Source organism: Chiloscyllium plagiosum, unplaced genomic scaffold, assembly GCF_037043375.1.
Source record: "Chiloscyllium plagiosum isolate Xiang-an unplaced genomic scaffold, Cpla_swu_hap1 HiC_scaffold_12, whole genome shotgun sequence".
Lineage (NCBI taxonomy): Eukaryota > Metazoa > Chordata > Chondrichthyes > Orectolobiformes > Hemiscylliidae > Chiloscyllium > Chiloscyllium plagiosum.
Window position 1 is genome coordinate 72,390,157 of NW_028270150.1, and position 21,870 is coordinate 72,412,026.

Sequence of the window (21,870 nt, forward strand, 5' to 3'; positions counted from 1 at the left end):
ATCAAGAAAGGTTTTGCTCGACTACTCACCTAATTCTCCCAGATTTCTCATCATCTATGCAAGGATGTTGGGAAACTTGAAAGCATTCAGAAAAGATTTAAAAGTATGTTGCCAGGGTTGGAGAATTTGAGCTATAGGGAGAGGCTGGGGCTGTTTTCCCTGGAGTGTCAGAGGCTGAGTGGTGACCTTATAGAGGTTTATAAAATCATGAGGGACATGAATAGGTTTAATAGACATGGTCTTTTTCACTGGAGTATGGGAATCCAGAACCAGACGACATACATTTAGGGTGAGAGGAGAAAGATTTAAAAGGGAACTAAGGGGCAACTCTTTCCCACAGAGGATGGTGCATGTATGGAATGAGCTTCTAGAGGAAGTGGTGGAGGCTAAAACAATTACAACATTTAAAGGGCATCTGAATGGTTTTATGAATGGGAAGGGTTTGGTGGGATGGGGGCAATGGGACGAGATTAATTTAGGATATCTGGTCAGCAAGTTGGACCAAAGGGTCTGTTTCCGTGCTGTACATCTCTATGACTCTATCTCAGGTCTTTTCATATTACATTCTAAATTATGAACGATACAGATGCTTGGAAAACAATAAAAGAAACATATAATCAATGAAGGATTAAAATATCGTCTTTCAAATATATTTTTAATCAATCTAATAACACATAAATTACATGGAATGAACAGACTATTTGCAGGATCTGCAACAATGTGTGTAACAACAGTGTTTGGCTCAAAACGTCCAGATGACTGCCTGAAGCCGAGCTTTCAATTGGACTCCTGTGTTATACTTCTATTGTTATACTTCTTACAGCTAGGAACATGATATTTGACCCAACTTGCCTCAACAACTTCTTGTGGTTTCACATTCTAACCACCTCTGAGGGAAAGTAAAGTAGTCTATGACTATTTTATATTTGTGACCCCCAGAAAACGTCCTCTCAATGGCCTCCTCTACCAAAACCTTTCATAATGGTCAAAACCTTAGATCACATCACCTCTCATCACTTCTGTTGTTAATAGAAATCCCACCAACCTGTCCAAGTATTCCCAACATATAAAATGCTGAAGCCCTGCTGTCATTGTTTTTGTCTTTTTTTTAATAACAGAGATCAGAATTGTTCATTGCATTCAAAATGTAATCTAACCAATGTCATACAGGTGCATTTTCAAGAGGATGTGTAAGTACAGCCATAGGCTGAGAAGCCTGCGAATTCCCACTGTCGGCCAGCGTGCTGGTACCACCTCAGAGCACTTTTCTATGAATCAGGAAAGTGCATCGTGGGGCCAGCTGCACATTCAGTAGTGCTAAATAATTACTTTCTTGAAAATTGTCTTCTTGGTGATGGCATTGGCATTTTTAGGTACCTAAACCACAAACCATCCTGAAGGCAGGTTTAGGAAGTGGAAAAGAAAGTACAGCCCAAAAAATTATGATGGCACAGGAGGAGGCCACTCAGTTCAACAAGTCCAAACTAGTTATCGGCAGAGGACTTCAGTCAGTTCAATTTCCCCCCTGTGTTGCCACAGCCCTGTGGATTTACTTCCTTTATGTGCCTATTCAATTTCCTTTTGAAATCACAGATCATCTTCTCTCTTTCTCTCTCACCACTCTTGCAGGCAGCAAGTTTAGATCATTACAACTCAGTCAGTAAAATAACTTCTTCTACACACATCCTCCTTGTATTGTTTGCACAAAACCCTATGCCAGCAGTTCATGAGAACAAGCTTTCTTTGAACAATTTAGCTAAACCTGACATAGTCTTGTGTGTACTTCTCTATCAGAGTTTCCCTCAATTAGCTTTGCTCCATGTAGAGAAACGTCAGCTCTTCCAAACTACCAGATAATTAAACTTCCTCTCAGTCCCACAGAATCCCTGAAAATATTCTGATCAATCTCATCTGAGCCCTCTCAAGGACTTCATGCTCTTCCTAAAGTATAGTGACTAGGACAGGATGGAGTACTGTAATTGGGGCCTGACCAAGAGTTATTGCATAACTTTCTATTTTCATGCCCAACTCTTTTCATGAAGCCCAAGGTTCCATATGCTTTGCTAATTACACTTTTAACATGTTCTGCCACCTCAAAGATTGATGCATATGAACCCCAAGTCACTGTCCCTTTTCACTCTTTTGAACTGTCTTTATTTTGTGTCTCCCTATTCCTCCTGCAAAAATGCATCAACTTGTATTAAATTCCATCTGACAATTGTCTCCCCATTCTTCCAGCCATCCTACCTATATCCTGTTGCAGTTGATCTATATTGTGCTCATTGTTTTCAACACCTTCAAGTTTGATCTCACTGGCAATATTATGATTTTTTTACTTATATTGCAATAAGCAAATCATTTATATCTCACAAAACTGTGAAGTTAGAATTTTGGTGGAAGAATAGCAAAAAAAGAGTATTTTTCAAAAAGTGAGAAAACATTAAATCAGTTCTGAAATCAGTTCTGAAGAAGGAAACATTAACTCTGCTTTCTCTCCACAGATGCTCCCACGACCTGCTGTGTTTCACCAACAATTTCTGTTTTTGTTTGTGTTTATGAGTCCACCACCTGCAGTTCTTTCAGTTTTTTTTGGAAAATATTAAATGTAGGTGTTCAGAGGTATTTATACCTTATTCATAAACAATGTTAATATTCAGGCACAGAAAACAATAATGAAAGTAAATGGTACAATGACCTTTGTTGCAAGGAAGCCGGAGTACAAGATTAAGGAAGTCTTGTGGTAGTGTACAGAGTTTTGGTGGATCTATGTACAATTTCAGTTTCCACACCCAAGGAAGAATGGATTTGCCTTCAAGGCAGTGCAACAAACACTTATTCGATTTTCTTGGTCATTCTCAGAATAAGACATCACTGGCAGAGCTTTTATTATCTATCCTAATTATCCTCATGAAAGTTGTGATGTTCCTCCTTCTTAAACTGCTGCAGTATATGTCTATTACAGCAATACAGAGCAGCTTTGATACAACTGCATGGCTTGCTGAACTCTTACAGAGAGCAATTTAGAGCTAATTATATTGCCATGGTTCATGTAAAGGGCAGACAGGATAGGTTTCCTTCTCTAAAGAACTGAATTAACGAACAATCTGGTACTGTAGTTTCATTGTCATCATTATTGATGCGAGTTTTTTTTCAGTTTTTTCACTCACTAAATTTAATTTCTCCAACCAATGTGGAGGGATGTAAATCATGTTTCTGAATTATTAATCAAGGGTCTGGATTGCTTGTCCAGTAGCATTGGCAGGAACTAGCATACTGGTCTGTTCAAGATGACAGCATTGTACTATGGGGTGAGATGAAGTACGATGGGTCTGTACTCTTTAAATTTAAAATAATGAAAAGAGACCCCCAGCAAAACAATATTCTTAGAGCACTTGACAGACTAAGATGCTAATTTCCCTGATTGGGTCAAAGTCTCAGGATGAGGAATTGTCCTTTATGAGTAAGATAGAAGGACACTCTTCACTCTCAGCATAGTCAAATTGAAAATATTTGGAATTCTCTATCCCAGAGGACTGGATGCTCAGTCTTTGAGTATATTCAGACTCAGGTTGATGTATTTTTGGACTCAAAGGGAAGAGAATCAAATAAATAGCTTTCACACAGATGAGGTTGAAAATCAGCTATCACCTTACTGAATGCCCATGTATGAAGTTATATGGTTCACTTCTGTTCTAATTCCTTTTGTTCATATAACTAGGATATAATACAAAATAAATAGCATCATACTACTATGTACAAGATAATACTTTAGCTCAATGTAGATAACTGATCTGGTTCCACCCATATGGAAAAGATTCTTATTTCTATTCTTCCCACCAAAGTGTAACCTTGCATTATTGTAAGATATAAATGATTTGAAGGTGTAGTGAACACTGAGGACATGAATTGACTGCAACAGGACAAAGGTTGCTCACTAGATTAAAACATTTTAGTTATCATAATAGGCTCAGTAAACTGGACTTTTTAAATTCTAGAAAATTGACCACTTCAGGGTGGCTGGAATCAACTAGGCCATATTTCCTAACTATTTGTGCTTTTGAAGTTAAAGGAAATGAGGACACACACACACATAATATATATAATACATATATAAAATATAAAATGTGTGTGTGTGTGTGTGTGTCTTTCTGTCTGTGGTTAGATTAAAGATCAGGATTTGTTTCGTTGAAATAACTTTTCTTCTTTGGAGTACATTGGCAGCTTGTGCAGTGAGTGCATATCTGTTGTAAACTTGTTCACACCATTTTCTTGGTCTACGATGTTTTACGGGATGTAAGCAACTGCTGATCATTTCTCGTGGGGTATAACTCAATTGGAAGCACATATCCCTTGCATATTCATAATCGTGCCATCAAATCCATGCAGTTGGTTTTTCAATCCCTATGCCAAGGGTCAAAGAGGTATCAACAATACAAGAGCTACCATTTTTGTCAATGTGCTGTTAGGTAGGTGACCACACCAAGTTCACCTCAGTGAACTCCCACCCTCCTGGCAGCATTGACTATGTTTTCATCCTGTGACAAACAGTAAAACTCACCACCTTAAGACCTGTAAGACACACACAGGATGGCTGCTGATGGCAATAATGGTTATGCCCCACACAGAGTTTATTCATTCCTTTTAGCATCCTACCACAAAGGTGAGAAAGTCTTTAATCAAGCAACCCTCAACTTGTCGAGAAAGCCACCTGTCTCGTAAAGCAAAGGTTTCACTGCTTAGATCACCCATGACGAGGTTTTTAATTCACTCCAAAAAGAATTTCCTTATTTGCTGCTCTGTTTACTACTTTACAAAGTTCATGCATTAAATTATCAGATCCAGAGTGGTTCAGCAGTTCAAGAAAGCAGCCTACCACCACATTCTCATGGGTCACTTAAAATGGATAATAACAACTAGCCTGACAAGCAAATTCTTCATCTCATAAATAAATTTTAAAAGTTCCTTTACCCTTACACATGGAGAGTCAAGTAAAAGTGAAATCTTCAGGTTAAGTGTAATGCAAGGACAGGGGTTAATTGGACTTAACTGAATGTAGGTCAGAGAGATAGGTTAATGTAGTGCAAAGACAAATGGATTGAAGCCCAGAGTGATAACCGAGGCAGGAAGCATAAGAGCAAGATTAGAGACTGACAGTCAGCGTGGGGTTGGTGAGGGAGTAAAGTTTGTAATTGTGCAAACAAAAAATATACTTAATTAAGAAGGGCACAATGATATGGTTCATAAAAATATTCTGCTCATGATAGGGTTGAAATAGGGAAGGGGGCAAGGAATGGTTGGAAAATACAAGGGAGCAGGAAGGTAAAAAGGAGTTGAGGAGTGCTGGGGTGAGGTAATGAAAATGGGAAGCCAGCAGTGAATGCAAGGATATAAAAAAGGTGAGGGGTAAGATCTAAGCAAGAGGTGTGGGAGATGAAAGGGATAGGAAGGAAGAATTACAGGGTGACAGGAAGGAATCAAATTCACACTTGGAAGATGTATCACCTCAGTGTTGAGTCCTGAAGATTGGAAAATGAGGTGCTGTTCATTCAGCTTGTTTTGAGTTTCACTGGTATAATGCAGCAGGCCTAAGATAGGAATGTCAGTAAGATGGTGCATTGTAAAGGCCAACAACTGGAACGTCACAGAAAGTCTTATGGGCAGACAATAGGTATTCCGCAAATTGTGCAATTAATCTGCATTTTCTCTTGCCCGAGTAAAGGAGACCGCATTGTGAGCAGTGTATATGGTAGATCAGACTGAAAGAATTAGAAGTAAAATGCTGCTCCATCTGGAAGATGTGTTTGGAGCCTTGGACAATGAAGAGAGAGATGATAAAAAAAGAAGCAACATTACACTTGCTGCAATTGTATGAGAAGGTGCTATGGGAGAGTAACTAAGTGTTAGGGGTGACAAAGGAGTTAACCAGAGTGTCACAGAGGGAATGGTCCCAGTAAAATGTTGTTCAAGAGATGAGAAGTAGGAGAAGAAGATACATTTGGTGATTGCATTCTGCTGAACGTGGCAGAAATAGCAGAGGAATACGGAGGCTAGTGCATGGATATTGAAAACAAGGGAGACCCCTTGGCGTTATTCTGGGAGGGAGGGGAAGAGGTGAGGACAGAAATGTGGGAAATAGGTCAGACACAGCTGAATGGGGAATCCTCCACTGAAGAAAAAGGAGGACATCCTCGAGGCACTTCTGTGGAAGGCGGCATGGTCAGAATAAATGCGACATGGGGAAAGGAATGGAGTCTTTATAAGAAGCAGATGTGCGGAAGTGTAGTTCACGTGATTATGGAACTGGTAGTTTTGTAGTGGATGTTGGTGTCCAGCCTATCCTGGAAATGGAAACTGAAGTAAAGGAAGGAAAAGAAACAGTTGGAGAAAGACCAGATGAAGGTGAGAGAAGGAAGAAAACTGAAAGCAAAATGGTCCCAAGTAAGACTGGAACAAGGGGTGTTCCATATATGCCACAAAACCCACTATTCATATTACATTGCACAAAGTCGATCTCAGAAATTTCACTTAAGTTATCTAAGCTCTTGCTGCACTAAAACTCGAAAGCACACAAAGCTTATTTATAGATTTACATAAACATTGTCTGCAAAAAGGACATATCAGGTTGATGGACTCTCTAAAAAATTTAAAATTCATGATCCTAGGATGAACAATGCATTGCTAAACAATTGCAGATGAAAGTGCCTTTTGACACCAATCAACGTCAATGTCTTTTGCTGACAACAGCTTCAAAATTTTGATCTCAGAATAATCAAAGTTGATCAGTCTTCTGGTACATTAGTAGGTTTCCTCTTGTGGGTATTGAGTTTAATCAATTTCTTGATTTACTTGCTCTCTTTCTGACAAAATTAATTTTTGATGATTGAAAAGCTTATAGCATGGCTATTTTTTGAAAACTACAATTGGCAAAATTACATGTCAGATTATATAGGCTGTGCTTTCTTCCACTGAAGGGTTCACATCAGAAAGGAATTGGAATTGCATTTTGATTTAAAAATATACTAGACTTTAGAACAGTTTTTATATTTTTACCTGTTGCTTTTAATTCAAGGTAAAATGGTATAGTTTGGAGAATATGAAGTGATTTCACATTAACCTGCCCAGAGACAAACCCATGTTACCACTATACTACCATGTTACCAGCTTGTTATGGGGACAGAAACTCAAATTTGAAGTCAGGAGCACAAACATGGCAGCAGCAGGCAATGCTGCTGCTCAGACTCTCCAAATCAATGAGACAAGTATATGGGGGAGGAAAAGTCATAATGGCTGCTGGATGCATGCCGATGGGAAGAAGAACTGACTCATGTTAACCACCAAGCAGAATGGTGATGAGAAAAAATTCATGCTTCAAAAGAAAGAGGCTTGTGAAGAATTAAAGACCACTGAATCACCATCAATATCATCAGTGGTCCCTCACAGGATGATTCTCGTCCACTCTCAGGGTAAGTCCATTGGTGACTGTACAGTCCGCTGCGGCTTCCATATTCAGATGGCATAAGGTGGTCATGTGAAGGAGTGGGTGGTTAGTTGAGGTGGCAGTGCGCTCCTTACACTGTTTTTGCCTAGCTTCCACTTTTTCCCGATAGAAAATCTCAAGTTGCTCGATGCCTTCATGGATGCTCCTGCTCCATTTTGGACAGCCTTGGGCCAGTGATTCCTTGGTGTTCGTGGGAATGCCACACTTCGCCAATAAGGTCTTGAGGGTATCCCTAAAGCATTCCTCTGTCCACTTGCGGCTCGCCTGTCATTTTGGAGAGGGGGGTAGAGGGCCTGCTTGGGAAGTCTCATGTTGGTCATGCAGACCACGTGCCAAGGCCATCATAGCCAGTCAAGGGTGGTCAGTGTCTCAATGATGGGGATGTTAGTCACTGAATTACCAGAGGGTACTTGGCTACTGCAAATTTATTCAATATTGCTCATGGAGTTCAGTGAAGGGAATTTTGTTAAAAAGGACACTGGATGATTTATCCTACTTGGGCAGGAGGAAAAGATCCTGTTAGAGATGGAACACATTCGAAACTTCAAATCCAAGATAACATTTCTGCTGTGAGTACAAGTCTTGCATAAGTCTTCACTTAAACATGTGGTTGTGTTCCTAAAAACTGTCACTTTAATGGAAATAGATTTCAGCGAAGTCTGGTTTCCCTTAGAAATTAATGTTAAAGCTCGAGTTAGATTCCTGCTGAAATATTTTGCACAAACAAAATCCATGTACATATTTCAATATTTACGTTACTTATACACTTCCAGCTGAAATAACTCACAAAGTAAAAATGAATCACTAAATATGAATGAAATACTGTACAATTAGGTACATCAGGACTTTATAGCAGGAAACAACTTTAAAACATTATTAAGTTGAAATGATGTACATTCCTAAATGCCTTTAATAAATAACGGAATTTTTAGAACAAAATAGATTTTGAAATGCGGAACAAATACAACATATGTGTAAGCATGGGCAATTGCATATATTCCCACAGTTTAAATTTTGCCTGGCAACAGCTCTCTAATTGGTTAAGCTGAAGAGTGTTTAAAAACTGAAGGCACAAGGAGGGAATGAGAACATCCATTCTGAGGATACCATAAACTCCCCCTCTCTATTCATGACAGAAAATCCCAGTAAGTTTAAAAGAAAGAATTCATATAAGACCTAAGTTCACTTGATGAACCATGAATCAAAGGACAACCATCAACCTACAGACACCAGCAGCTCGACATTGCAAAAACCAAAAGGACTGGGAGAAAAATAACTTTCCACCTCATGATCAGGAGTTTTGACATTTAGAATTTTATTTACCTGTCATTTTTCTTTTTCCACCCCCAATGTATTGTTACAACACCAATATGGAGCCAAACAAAATCAGCCTTTCTCCTCTGTGTTTGCAACACAACGAATTGAAAACCTTCAAAGACCCTTAAAACTGACCCCAATGGTTCCGAACCAGACCGTTGAATAACCAATCATAGACTTTGCAAAAAATCAATTCTTGCCACTGCTTTATAGCTCAAACAAAAAAAAACAATTTATGAACTATATAACAACTTCAGCAGACCAAATTTCAACATCAAAGTCATCTACATGGTGTCTGTGATTTAAATCCAATAAGCTTTGCTTCCAGCACCATTCACACAACATTCAAACAGACAAACAAACAGTTAGTAGAGAAATAAAAGAAAATAACAAAACTGGCCAGATTACTTAAGTGATTCTCACAGTGCGTTGTCCACAGGCACAATAATAGTTTCTTGGTTGATTTTCTAAAGATGTTTATCATAGTCACCCTTATACTTCACGAAGGTAAAGGCAGTAATAATTATTACTTAGCCTTCTGTTCTCTGAACTTCAAAAGGTTGATAAGGAATGTTAAGCTGGGAGCATTCAAATCTTCATGATGTAGCTTTAACAACCAAATTCCTTCTCACATAAAATATAGTCCAAAACCCAATTAAAACTCTCACTCACTGACTCTCTGTCTCTTCTATGAGGTCTCAATTACCATTCAATAACTGCCATCTGCTTGAGTATAAAGTCTTTTCCAGATTTGCTAGAGCCACTTCCCAAGTACAGATCTCATTATTAGCTAACATTTCCTATCTGTTTAAACATAATGCTCTTCCCCGGTGACAAACAGTCTGCATTACCTTTGATCAGGAACCAAACTGCAATTAACTTCTGGGCCTGGCCTAATGAAGACACAAAAGATTGTTTGAACTGGTTTCCTTTTAAAACAAGCTGTTACTCACAGTCAAAAAGTCATTTTTAGCTCATACTTCATAGATCACAGCTCAAACGAAAACTGATAAAAGAATAAAATAAAAATGATAAGAAGTCAGTGAGAGCTCTAATAATACGTATTAAACTGTTAATCTTTTATCTGGTTGAGTCAAGATTTAGTTTGTGCGTATTTGAGAATTTTAAGGTGAATAATTTAGGTTGCATAAATTAGAAATCATTTGTTTTTTCTGTTCTTTCTAAAATAAGCTACTATAATCAATAGAGTTATCTGTATTATTAGTGAATAAACCTGGTGTGGTTTGCTTTTGCCCTGAATAGTAGTCAGTCGGCAAATTGGGTTTTGGAGGTTTCATTGGCATTTTATGATAATTTGTGTCACAGTGGGCATGATTATTGGCACATTATTCTCAGTTAAAGTCATGATATATTGAGCCACCATTGCCCTAAACAAATATTATACTGTGACAGATTAGGGTGAGTTTATGTTCTATGAACATAATGTGAAGTCAGGTGAAATCACCACAAAACAGGAGAAAAGATGCAGGCAGTGACACCCAATACCCAGGACAGGCTTTGCCTACCTCCATCCATGCCACCTCTCAGCCTGCTAATACCGCCACACCAACAGTAATACTGCAGTTCTGGATCCTACCACCACTTTTCACAAGTGATAGTCCCCATGAAGGAACATTGATGCTCAGAGTTACCCAAATGAGAGTTACCCAAATGCTTCTTCATCTGATCATCAGCAAAGGCTTACAAAGAGAAGGTGTTCATCTTTGTCAAGATCTTCAAAATGAATCTTCTTTTCAATTTGGAGTGCAATTCTGTCCTTTTAATGTTCCTCACTGCCTATTTCAGTGATAGAGTGGCAATGCTGCTGCAGCACCATTAGGATTTGGATTTTTGCTCCCCCCAAATGTTGGGTACCTGGCAGGAGTCTGCATGCAGCTACAATGAGTTTGACTGGGGCAGACATGGAAAGGCAGATAAAAGCATTACACCACCAAAACTTCCCTTCTCAAAGAGTTCACCCCCTTTATGTCTGACCTAGCACTGTCCACATTGTTTTGACTCACAAAGAATAATTTAAAACTACCATAATTTTATTTGTATGATCAATATATAGGCTACTGATTGAGATACTAAGCTACAATTTAGAATGTAGAATTTGAATAATTTAAACCTCCTTACTAAGTTAGTTAAACATCTCAGGGTAAAACATTATAAAATGTTTGACCAATAGTTTAATTAAGCTCTTGTAAAACTACTTTGGCAGCTAAGAAAAGAAGCAAAATCATGATTTGCCATCTAGTGAAAAAAACAGTCATGATACACAGAAATCAACACTTCTATTTTTTTACTAAAGTATTTTGTGGTAATAAGATGTTTTGCATTTTTTTTAAACGAACCTTCTATTTACCTAGATAATCCATGACTAGCACCTTAGGTAATGATATCTATATAAACCTTTAATAACACAAAAACAGAGAATATCATGAACTAAATAAACAAAGATTGTATTACATTTGGGATTTTATGAAAGTTATATGACTCATAAGGCAAAATTGCACACAGTTCACTGAATATTGAGAAAAACATACTTCAAGATACAAAATAACTTCTTGGAAACACAGGAAATATTTTTAATTGATGCCTTTTCTTTTAATATTTTCCACAGCGCATAGTTAAGATCTACTCCTTTTTAAAGATATGAAAGAATGACTGTCTGACAACAAAACGAAAGCATTTAACATCTAAGGTAAATTTAATTTCTTTGTGTCATAAATATTAATTCATACTCATAAATATTAATTGTTACTCGCCAATTATAAATCAAGCTTTATGAAGTAAATTAGCTAAATAAGGTTGAATGACAAAATATATTTCAAACATTACCTGTTTTATTCACGTTCCTTCCACATGTCTGTGGTGACTCTGCAGTCACCCTACGTGCTCTGGATACAGGAATCGATATTTTGTCTGGACATTCAAAATTGCCCGGCATGGATAATTCTACAGTGTACTCAATGACTTTTGGCCCTGTGCAATCTGTTGTTAAGGCATGTAGCACGTTTTTCTGTACAAAATAATATTTATCATTATAAATCATTTGTAATATTTAATGCTGTATGAGCCATTTTATAAGTTTACTCATGACAGAGTGAAATTTTCTGCATTATGTACTATTAGCTTCTTTTTTACATAATAAGTCAAATGAGAAAAGTCTGCTCAGTGCCTGTTTTGACAAAACAGCCTGTCAAAATAGACATTAAATTGAAAATATGTTCTGACCTCACCTTTACTGCTTTAGAAGTCCAAGGGATATCGAAATCAAAGCTCGTGGGATACAACTGGTTCAGCTATTCATCATTATATCAAGCATTATCAGACCCATTACTTCTATTGTGCCAAAACTGCTCACTAATCCATAATTATTCAGCAATGCAAAAAATAACCCCTGGCTTCCTTCTCCAGTGCCATCTATCTCTTCAAACCGTTCGTCCGTACCTCATTAGACAAGTGCAAGGATTTCCTTGTCTCCAAACAAGAGACCATTCATTCAACTGCTTTTGTTGCAACCCTCTGTCTCCCTTATTCATTAGCCAAATTTTCCTTATCATTCTCCTGCACCAGCTGAAACTTTCAACTTTCTCCATGTTCACTTCTATCCTCCCTAATGTCCTCTCTTGTCCATAAGACTCACTTTCCAAATCTCAGTCCTATTCCCACTAAACTACTGGCAAATCAACTTTCCTTTCTCTTCTCCAAGCTGATATCTTAAATGTTCCCTCTTTTAAGATGCATCTACTCTGAATCCCAATACGGTTTCAGGACCGGAAAGTCTACAACAGGAAGACAAGTCATGGTCCAAGATGTTAATATACTATTATCAATTCGCATTGCCAATGTGATACTGAAGGTTGTTCATAGTTTCATATATCTAAGTACCCAAGTCGCGCAAATCTATCACTTGTTGCTGAAATCCACACATTGTGCAGAAAGGCTTTTATGTGCACAAACTTTTATGTCCAACCTGAGTGAGAGCGTAAAACAAAAGCAACCAACTGAGAACAACAAACTGTGAGACGACCAAGCCTGTAGCCTTAGTGCACTCCTCCTTAAGGGTGATGCCTGGAGATGATAGACAAGAGATAAAGCTAAATACATTCCATCTTCCCTGTCGCAGATGTATACTCAATAACTTTTTAGCAGGACAAGGTCACCAATGCAAAGGTCCTGGAGCATGCTAGCTCCATCAGCATATTCTCATTGCCAACTCAATGACCAGTGGATGGCCACATGCATCCAGTCATGTGACCAAAGACCTTCTTCACTGTACTGGCCACAAGGTGCAAACCTCCTAGGTATCCAGATCACCACTTCAAAACAGTTGCAAGTGAAATATAAAGGTGATGGACACTGCCCCTGACAACTGCTGCTCTGTAGACTGACTTTTTGGAAGGGCACTGGAAGGTCTTCCAGTTTGGAAACTCACACATGAGAAAACATTTCTCCTGAAGAGTCTGATTCCCCTGAAATTAACTATACTGCTGTTTCTTCTGAACTAAAAACTTCATTGTCTACTCTGAAGTCAAAACAAAACTAATCACTTTGTTCTGTTTCTTCTGCCTGTCAGAAACTCTATAAACATTGTATTCATTCACACGACAAGGGCTATCATAGGTTTTTGATGGCTGTCAGAAGTTTTCTTGGTAATGAGGTATTTAAGTCATTGTTACAGAATAATTTTCTGACCTTTAACAAAAAGCCTTCATAAGACTCACCAAAACCCTCTAATCCCTTGAGTCCTACCAAGCAATTTCCAACAATCTTCTGAGGACAGAGCTCTGGAGTGTCAAAAAGAACATTCCTCCTAGTATGTATCATATCTATCTACAGTGCGAGAAACCGAATAACATTGTTTATTCAAGGTGAAACTAAATGAGCAATAAGTTCAATTCATAACTAAATAAAGGTGAAATTGAATTAGTGTAACTGAATAGATAATAATAAAATATGGGACCATGATGATGGATGGAAATAAAATGGATGATGGAAACAGAATGGAATATAATTCCATAAATAATTAGTAACAGACCTCTTTCCACTGTCACTGATGTAAAAAAAATCTAAGTGTATGTGATGCTTCTTACTCATCAGTATTCTGGTAAAATGTCAAAACAAGCAGAGTGAGAAATGAGAAGAGATTTTGAGAAACTATGGCAGATGTTCCTACCTGGGTGCAGCAGGGATTAGAAGCTGCAGCTGAAGCTCGGACACTGCTGCTTTCCAATGTTCCTGCAATTTTTCTACGTTTGTATTCTATTTGTGACATCTGTTGCTGTCCTACAATTGCCAAAGCTTTCTCTCTGGCTTCATTAATCAATGGAATTTTCACTTCTTGATCGAAGGTACAGTTGGCATTGCATTTGTAGTATAGAATTACTTGTGTTGCATTCTTGTTGTCTGGAACAAAAAATGTACTTCTTTAAGACTCAGCATTTATTTTTGAAATTTGAACTAAGAAAACTTCAGTAAGAGGGAGATAACACTTAGCTCAATTAAAGTGCCCTTCTTGGTCTGATCTTAACCTGAGCATTCTGCTTTCTCAACCCAATCGTTCAATCTTTTATTCCAGAAACAAACCTCCAAAAGTCCATGGAAGTTGGCAAAGAAGAATATAGAGGATATTCATATAACTTTCCAGGAAATGATCTCATCCAAACTTCGCAGTAAAGTGAGATTCTAGTTTAGTTGTAGCAAAAAGTTTCAATAAGGCAAAGAAACACGCACCCAGTCCTGAAGACAGAGGTTAGGGAGAATGACCAAAAGCTGTGTGAAAGGATTTATCTTAAGGAGGGTTTTCAAGCTGAAGAGAGCTTTGGAGCAGGAAAAAAAGATTTAAGGGAAAGACTTTTTAAGTTGAGCCAACTCTGAGGATCCTGGCTGAGGAAGCCCCAACCCCACCTCCAGCAGATACCATTTTTACATGTCAGGAAAAGGGTTGCTACAGGGAGGAAATCACAAAAGTACTAAACAACAATCTGTTGGAGCTTTTAAAATTGCGCTGAGTTGAAATAAACCTCACTTTCACAGTTCTAAGGCCTGACAATGTCATGCTGGTGTCATAAGCACATCAAAAAGCTAGAATTATGTGTTTCCCCCTTGTATAGAATTCAGCTAACACGTTAAACACTGAAGAGTTGGTGGCTAATTACAAGGGTGGAGTGGAAGAGGAAGAACAAATCTGTGTGGCGATTACGGAATATTCCTTACGTTCGCGAGGACAGTCTGCCATGCTTTCTGAGATAAGAATAAATGAAGGAAGGAAGATGGAAAAAAATGCATGCAGCACCTTCCTACAGACAGGCAACAGAAGAAGATGTGACTAAAGGCAGGGTACCCAGGAAGGACATTGCAGAGCAGCAGGAAAGAGATAGGGAAGGAGATACTTCCTTCAGGACAGGATATACCATAGCCAAAGATGATCAACATGATTGAAAGACAGTGGAGGCAAAGGCTCTAAACTTCAAAATAAATAGTTAAAGACATCTTTGCCACAATGGAGCAGGATTTTGTACAATCAACTGATTCCCATACACTGCCTGTTGTACCAAAGAGTTCTATTGCTCTCAATTTCTAGATGGTGTAACGACATTTTATTTTGAAGGGAGGCTTTGAGCCAAAGGTACTGAGCTGTCACTCCGAGCCAACAGAAAAAAACAGCTTGTGCGATCTTGGGTTTTTTAAATTAAAGTTGGAACAATAGAAGCAACATGAATGGATAGCACAGGCTCCCATAGAACCAGGTTTTTAGTTCAGCTTTTTCAACAGCTGTTGGGGGTTTGGAAGCCCTCTCCTTCTTCCTCTCTCTCTCTACCAGAACCTTCTCTCTGTGACAGCAAAAAGCTTGGGTTCTCTTTCTGCTGTCAGAATCACATATAAAACAATCTGTTTTACTGACTTTGCCTTTGCCAAGGATGTGTTTATGGGATGTTGTTATATTGGAACAGTTGCTGATTAGTCGTCAAGTAATCTAATATCCTGTTAAGTTTTACAATACAGTTAATGTTACACTAATTCTTCTTTCTTTTGTTTGTATTTTAACTGGGGCTAAGAATAAAGTTATTTTGCTTAAAGCCAAGTCGTGTGACCAATTAAATTACATCTAGCATACAGCACCTTACACTTGCCTTTAAATAAGACAAATGTTAGGATCTCAGCTATCTCCTTGATCTATTTGAGTGGGGTTTGGTCTGATCTATAAACATGGCCAGTTCCTTTCTTCCTCTGCCACATCTCTTAATTACCAACTGATGCACCTTAATTGTCACTGTTATATTTTTTGTGAGATGAAGAAGCACATCATCTTGCCAAAAGATGTTGCATTAGGAAACAGAAGGCAGTCCCTGCCTCTGCAGCTGGCATGCCACATCAGTATACAGGCACCAGTACAACGCCTGGAAACTAATGAACAGAAAATTGTGTCAAAGAAAGTGAGGACTGCAGATGGTGGAGATCAGAGTCAAAACATGTGGTGCTGGAAAACACAGCTGGTCAGGCAGCATCCGAGAATCAGAACAGTCGATGTTTCGGGTGTAAGCCCATCAGGAGTGTCGGGGGGTAAGTGGACTGAGAGATAACTGGGAGAGGGTGGGGCTGGGGGCAAGGTAGCTGGAAATACAATAGGTAGATGACGGTGGGTGTTGATGGTGATAGGTCGGAGAGGAAGGTGGAGTGAATAGGTGGGAAGGAAGATGGATAGGTAGGATAGTTCAAGAGGGCAGTGCCGAGTTGGATCTGGGATAAGGTGGGGGGAAGGGAGATCAGAAAACTGGTGAAATCGACATTGGTCCCGTGTGATTGGATGATCCCAGCCAAATGAGGTGTTCTTTCTCCAGGTATCGAGCAGCCAGAATTTTAGAAGATCATGTCATACCATCAATGTACAGGTCATGTGCATTCACAGCAATGTTTCCCTGCACATTTGTGCATATTCCCTTGGGAAGGTGCCATACCTCTTTAATTCTGACGCAGTATGCCTGCAACAACCTTTCCCTATGGTCAGGTTATCATGATGATGTCATGGTGAATATTAATCACAAGGAAGCTCTGATTAGTGAAGAAACAATGATATTTTTCATTGATTATTTCTATACTATTTCTAGGATTTGGTGAATATTGGAAAAACGGGAAGTTGCACTTTAATAACTTGTAAAAAAGAAGTGTTTTTTAAGGCACTGACATTACAGCCAAAGCCAAAATCTTGTACATTCAAATCTAAGTAAATGTGGATATCCACTTATCTCACTGTGGATTGCCAGGACAAGTGAACATCTCATACACATCGGCCTCATACACAACCCAAGATGTTTGTCTCCATGAGGCTGCTTTTGGAAATATTTATTCTAAGAAACATTTTACAAAGCAAACTTTTTTTAAAAAACTTTATGGAGACCATTGTTTGAAACTACATTATACCTCATATCAATTGATATTTCAATTTAATATACCACTTGTTCCTGTATATTTAGAAACATAAGTTACAAGCAGTTGATCATGCAAAACAAAGTAAAATTTTATGTGCAGTATATGCAACAAAAACAATTGAAGTTTAAATTTAATCAACCTGAAGTGATAAAGAATATTCTATATGATAAACATGAACCCTGGGCTGCAGCATTAGCACATTGGCAGGCCATTTTCTCCTAAGTTCAATGTTCTTTTCTATTGTAGTTTATCACTATGGCCCAATTTCTACCTCTTGTTATAGAATCATAGAGATGTACAGCATGGAACAAACCCTTCAGTCCAACCTGTCCATGCAGGCCAGATATCCCAACCCAATCTAGTCCCACCTGCCAGCACCCGGCCCCTATCCCTCCAAACCCTTCCTATTTATACCCATCCTGACGCCTTTTAAATGTTGCAATTGTACCAGCCTCCACCACCTCCTCTGGCAGCTCATTCCATACACCCTCTGCATGAAACGTTGCCCCTTCGATCCCTTTTATATCTTTCCCCTCTCACCCTAAACATATGCCCTCTAGTTCTGGACTCCCCGACCCCAGGGGAAAGACTTTGCCTATTTATCCTATCCATGCCACTCATAATTTTTAAACCTCTATAAGGTCACCCCTCAGCCTCCAACGCTCCAGGGAAAACAGCCCCAGCCAGTTCAGCCTCTCCCCATAGCTCAAATCCTCCAACACTGGCAACATCCTTCTAAATCTTTTCTGAACCCTTTCAAGTTTCACAACATCTTTCCGATAAGAAGGAGACCAGAATTGCATACAATATTCCAACAGTGGCCTAACCAATGTCCTGTACAGCCGCAACATGACCTCCCAACTCCTGTACTCAATACTCTGACCAATAAAAGAAAGCATACCAAACGCCTTCTTCACTAACCTATCTAACTGCGACTCCACTTTCAAGGAGCTATGAACCTGCACTCCAAGGTCTCTTTGTTCAGCAACACTCCAGAGGACCTTACCATTAAGTGTATAAGTCCTGCTTAGATTTGCTTTCCCAAAATGCAGCACCTCGCATTCATCTGAATTAAACTCCATCTGCCACTTCTCGGCCTATTGGCCCATCTCACATCCTAAATGAATTTTTCAAGAATTGTATTATTGATTGTTATTGAATAGTCGCTATCAGAAAATACCTGGAGCAGCACAATAGTTCGATACAGCATCAGGACTGAACACTTTTAATCCAGTACAAGGCAATGGTATGCAGCCCGTTCCTTCCAGACAGTACACAAATTCTCCAATCTATAAAAACAAATGAAACGGTTTAATATTGAAAACAGAGCACAATAGCACCAAAAGTGAATAGCACCAAAAAGCTATTAGCATGAATAAATCAAATCAAAAAGAACCTTTTGTGGAAATATATACATGACTCATTAAGGTTGTTGTTTTGACGGTACCTTCTCATCAATGAAGTTTCAGAAGATTCTTATAACAGGTTGATCACACAGATTGACTGCTACTTCCTACTTTTCATGAAATATTTTTCCACTTCGCATGAAATAGTGCAACATAGACGGCATTGTTTACTAAGCTGTAGCATCTTCATTCAGAGTTGAAAGGGTATGGAGTCCAGTCCTACTTCAGTCACTTAGGAACATAATCTACTCTGAAATATCAATTCAGGACTGTGCAAGTGTTGCACTGTCAGAGATGCCTAATTTCTGATGGGACATTAAGCACATGGTCAGTTGATAACAAATCCCATGGCAGTCGTCAAACAAACTGGGGAAGGATTTACTGGAATCCTGGTCAACATTTATCCATGAACAAATATCAGCAAAACAAGAACAATATATGGATTTGGTGGTAGCAATTTTACCTCTAAGTCAGCAAGTGAAATGTCTTAAATCCCAGTTTAAGACAGCCCAAGTGAATGGAGACCAGAGGTCTAGTTGGCAATTCTAGATTGACTTCTACCCAGACACTCACATCCACTGAGTATGGATAGATAGTACATAGAATTGTCCTATCATATAGGACAACTCAGCCTTTTCAGGTGGTGTAATGGCATTTGTGGTCACAGAAAGAGGAAGCATTTAACAGCTTGTGAGTACTTTCACTAACTTCATAATACTGGAACAATCACTAAAACAGATCATCTGATTCCATTGCTGTTTATGAAATGTGCATTTTCTTAATTAAAAGCTGTGATAACATGGCAAAAATAGCATCTCGGACCTTACAACGTGCCAAGGACTTGAAAGATGCAAAATAAATTGCAAGCTCTTTCCCCTTTGGTTCCTGCTTTCAGCTGCATTAAATTAATGAAGTTAACTCATTAATGAAATTGGTGCTGATCATTGTTATAAAGTGTTAGGGAATGCTAGAAATATAATTATAAAGATAAAGATTTTGAAAAGTCACATCAGGTAGATATCCTTAAAAATGTTAAGGAAGAAGGATAAAAAGAAATTTAAATATTAGTTAAGACTAGACAATACAAGCTCAAGAAAAAAGTCAGGTACAGTCCAATGACAAATAAAGACAGTTCCACATAATGCCATTGCGACTGTAGGGTGGATTGGACCTCTACAGATTGTTTACTGGTGAATGATCATGGAAGTGCCATGCATTGGCATGTGTCTATGAGAGGCAATTGAGATGGGCAGTATCATGATTTGACATGAAGGAAGAATGGGTGCAATGGTTAAGATGTTGTCAAGTTACCTTTTAGAAGTTTCTCAAATTCAATGACAGTTCACATCTTCTCTGAGGGGCTGTGAACCATGAGTCCTTGAGAAGCTGGGTTACTTCCACAGGAACTGCACAGAACTCAGAGATGCCTACCCTAGTAATAGAGCCAACTAGGTCATGATTTCAAACTTTTCTTGTGCCAGCAAAACCTAAGGTAACTGAAAGTGGGGAAATAAGCAGTTGGAATACTGGAATTGCATATCATCTGTAAAGATCCACAGAGTTTCTGTGACTCTGCAAAAAAAATCAAGCCTTTAGATTCCAACATCCTCAGGGAGATGTTGGCAATGTCAAGCTGTAGAAAGAGGATTGCCTTAAATTGTTTATTTAACTCCAAGCTAGAATGGAATTGGGGAGTTCCAAAGACAGCTAATTCGAATTTCTATATGACATCACATGGAGATAGGCTTTCAGAAGTGAACAGACCACAGTAAGTCATTGTGATATAAACTTACAGAATCTTCTTAACATATATAAAAATATAAATTAGCAGAAGTAAGCCATTCAGCCCTTTGAGCCTGGTCTGCCATTAAAGTTCATAGCTGATTTCACTGTAATCTGAAATCTATTGTTGTATCTTTGGTCAAAGTCTGTTTTTATTATTGCAGCTGGAGAAAGTTAACCATTGAGACTAAATTCACCTTCCAATTATATTCCACTTATAATTTTTAAAAAAGTATAATACCTGTTCATTCATTAACAAAATGGTACAATAGGATTTTCCTATGTGAAAAGGAAGATAAAGAATTTCCAAGACTGAATAACGCTGCGGCTCTAAATTCAATGAGTTGATTTCACAGAAGTACTCTGACACCCAATTCTCCTGGAAAGCTGGAAGCAAGAAAAGATTATTTTAGTTAACATTGTCCTGAAATCTCAGAGGAATGGCAATCACCATTGGGTGACTTTTCTGCTCAAACTTCTTCCCTTCTGAACAAGCTCCACATTTCTGGCAGGACTTTGAATCCCAGAATTGTCAGGTACAAACAGCATACCTTAATTTAGAGTCATAGAATCATACAGCATGGAAACAAACCCTTCAGTCCAACTAGTCCATGCCAACCAAGCTTAGATTCAGATAAAATCTAAAGTGTCACATGTACAAGTACAGGATTACAGGAGTACAGTGAAAAGTGTACAAAGTTGCCATTCTATGGCACCATCTTTGTATGCAAAACTAGCCCCACTTATCTGTGTTTGGCTGGTATTCCTCTAAACATTTTCTATTCGATTTAAAGCCCTTCCACTGGAGACAGGTGGTCAAGCATTCATAACACACTAAAAATCTTCAGATACTTATAAAGCTTTCCAATGATTTCTGAATGAGAGTCAGTAAATAAAAGTATGTATGAGTGAATGGATGCATGTGCAGCTGTGAAATCGATGAGTGTGGGTATGTTATATGAGTACAGGTAAATGAGGTAAGTTGGTGAAATGGTTAGTGAATAAGTGGTGAGGTGGATTGGAAGGTGCAGACGGATCAGGTCTTGTTGTCAGTTCCGGGAGCTATTCAGGTCAGGTCAGGGGAGTTTCAGGGAGAGAATTAAATGGTATGGTCAAATGAGTTCAAGTCCGTTCAGGGAACATTGGAGGATTGCATCAGAGGGGAACCAGATTGCAGGGGTAGTTAGAGGAAGGGAATCGTGGTCGGGGAGTGAGACAGTCAGCTGAGGGGTTTGGTGGTGGTGAATGGTCAGGCAGTATCAGAGGTCAGAGGCATTGGGCAGGAGTTTGAGAGGGGAGTCAGGGTAGTCAGTTGTATGGTTACCCCTGTGTTTGACGAGGAGTTTCCAGCTAACATTTTCTGGGTAACTATCGTGGAAAAGTCTGAACTATCACATTAACTCAGTATCAAAAACATTTTTGGATGGT

At 38.7% G+C, this 21,870-nt stretch overlaps 1 protein-coding gene across 1 annotated transcript in view; it reads right to left on the reverse strand.

Annotated features, from left to right (window-relative positions):
• Positions 1 to 21,870, reverse strand: part of LOC122555067 (cilia and flagella-associated protein 47-like) — a 497,478-nt gene that overhangs the window by 249,387 nt on the left and 226,221 nt on the right. Inside the window, 4 exon segments of the mRNA XM_043700727.2 lie at positions 11,660 to 11,840; positions 14,001 to 14,230; positions 18,435 to 18,543; positions 20,684 to 20,829. Of these exon segments, the coding sequence (XP_043556662.2) occupies positions 11,660 to 11,840; positions 14,001 to 14,230; positions 18,435 to 18,543; positions 20,684 to 20,829 (666 nt within the window).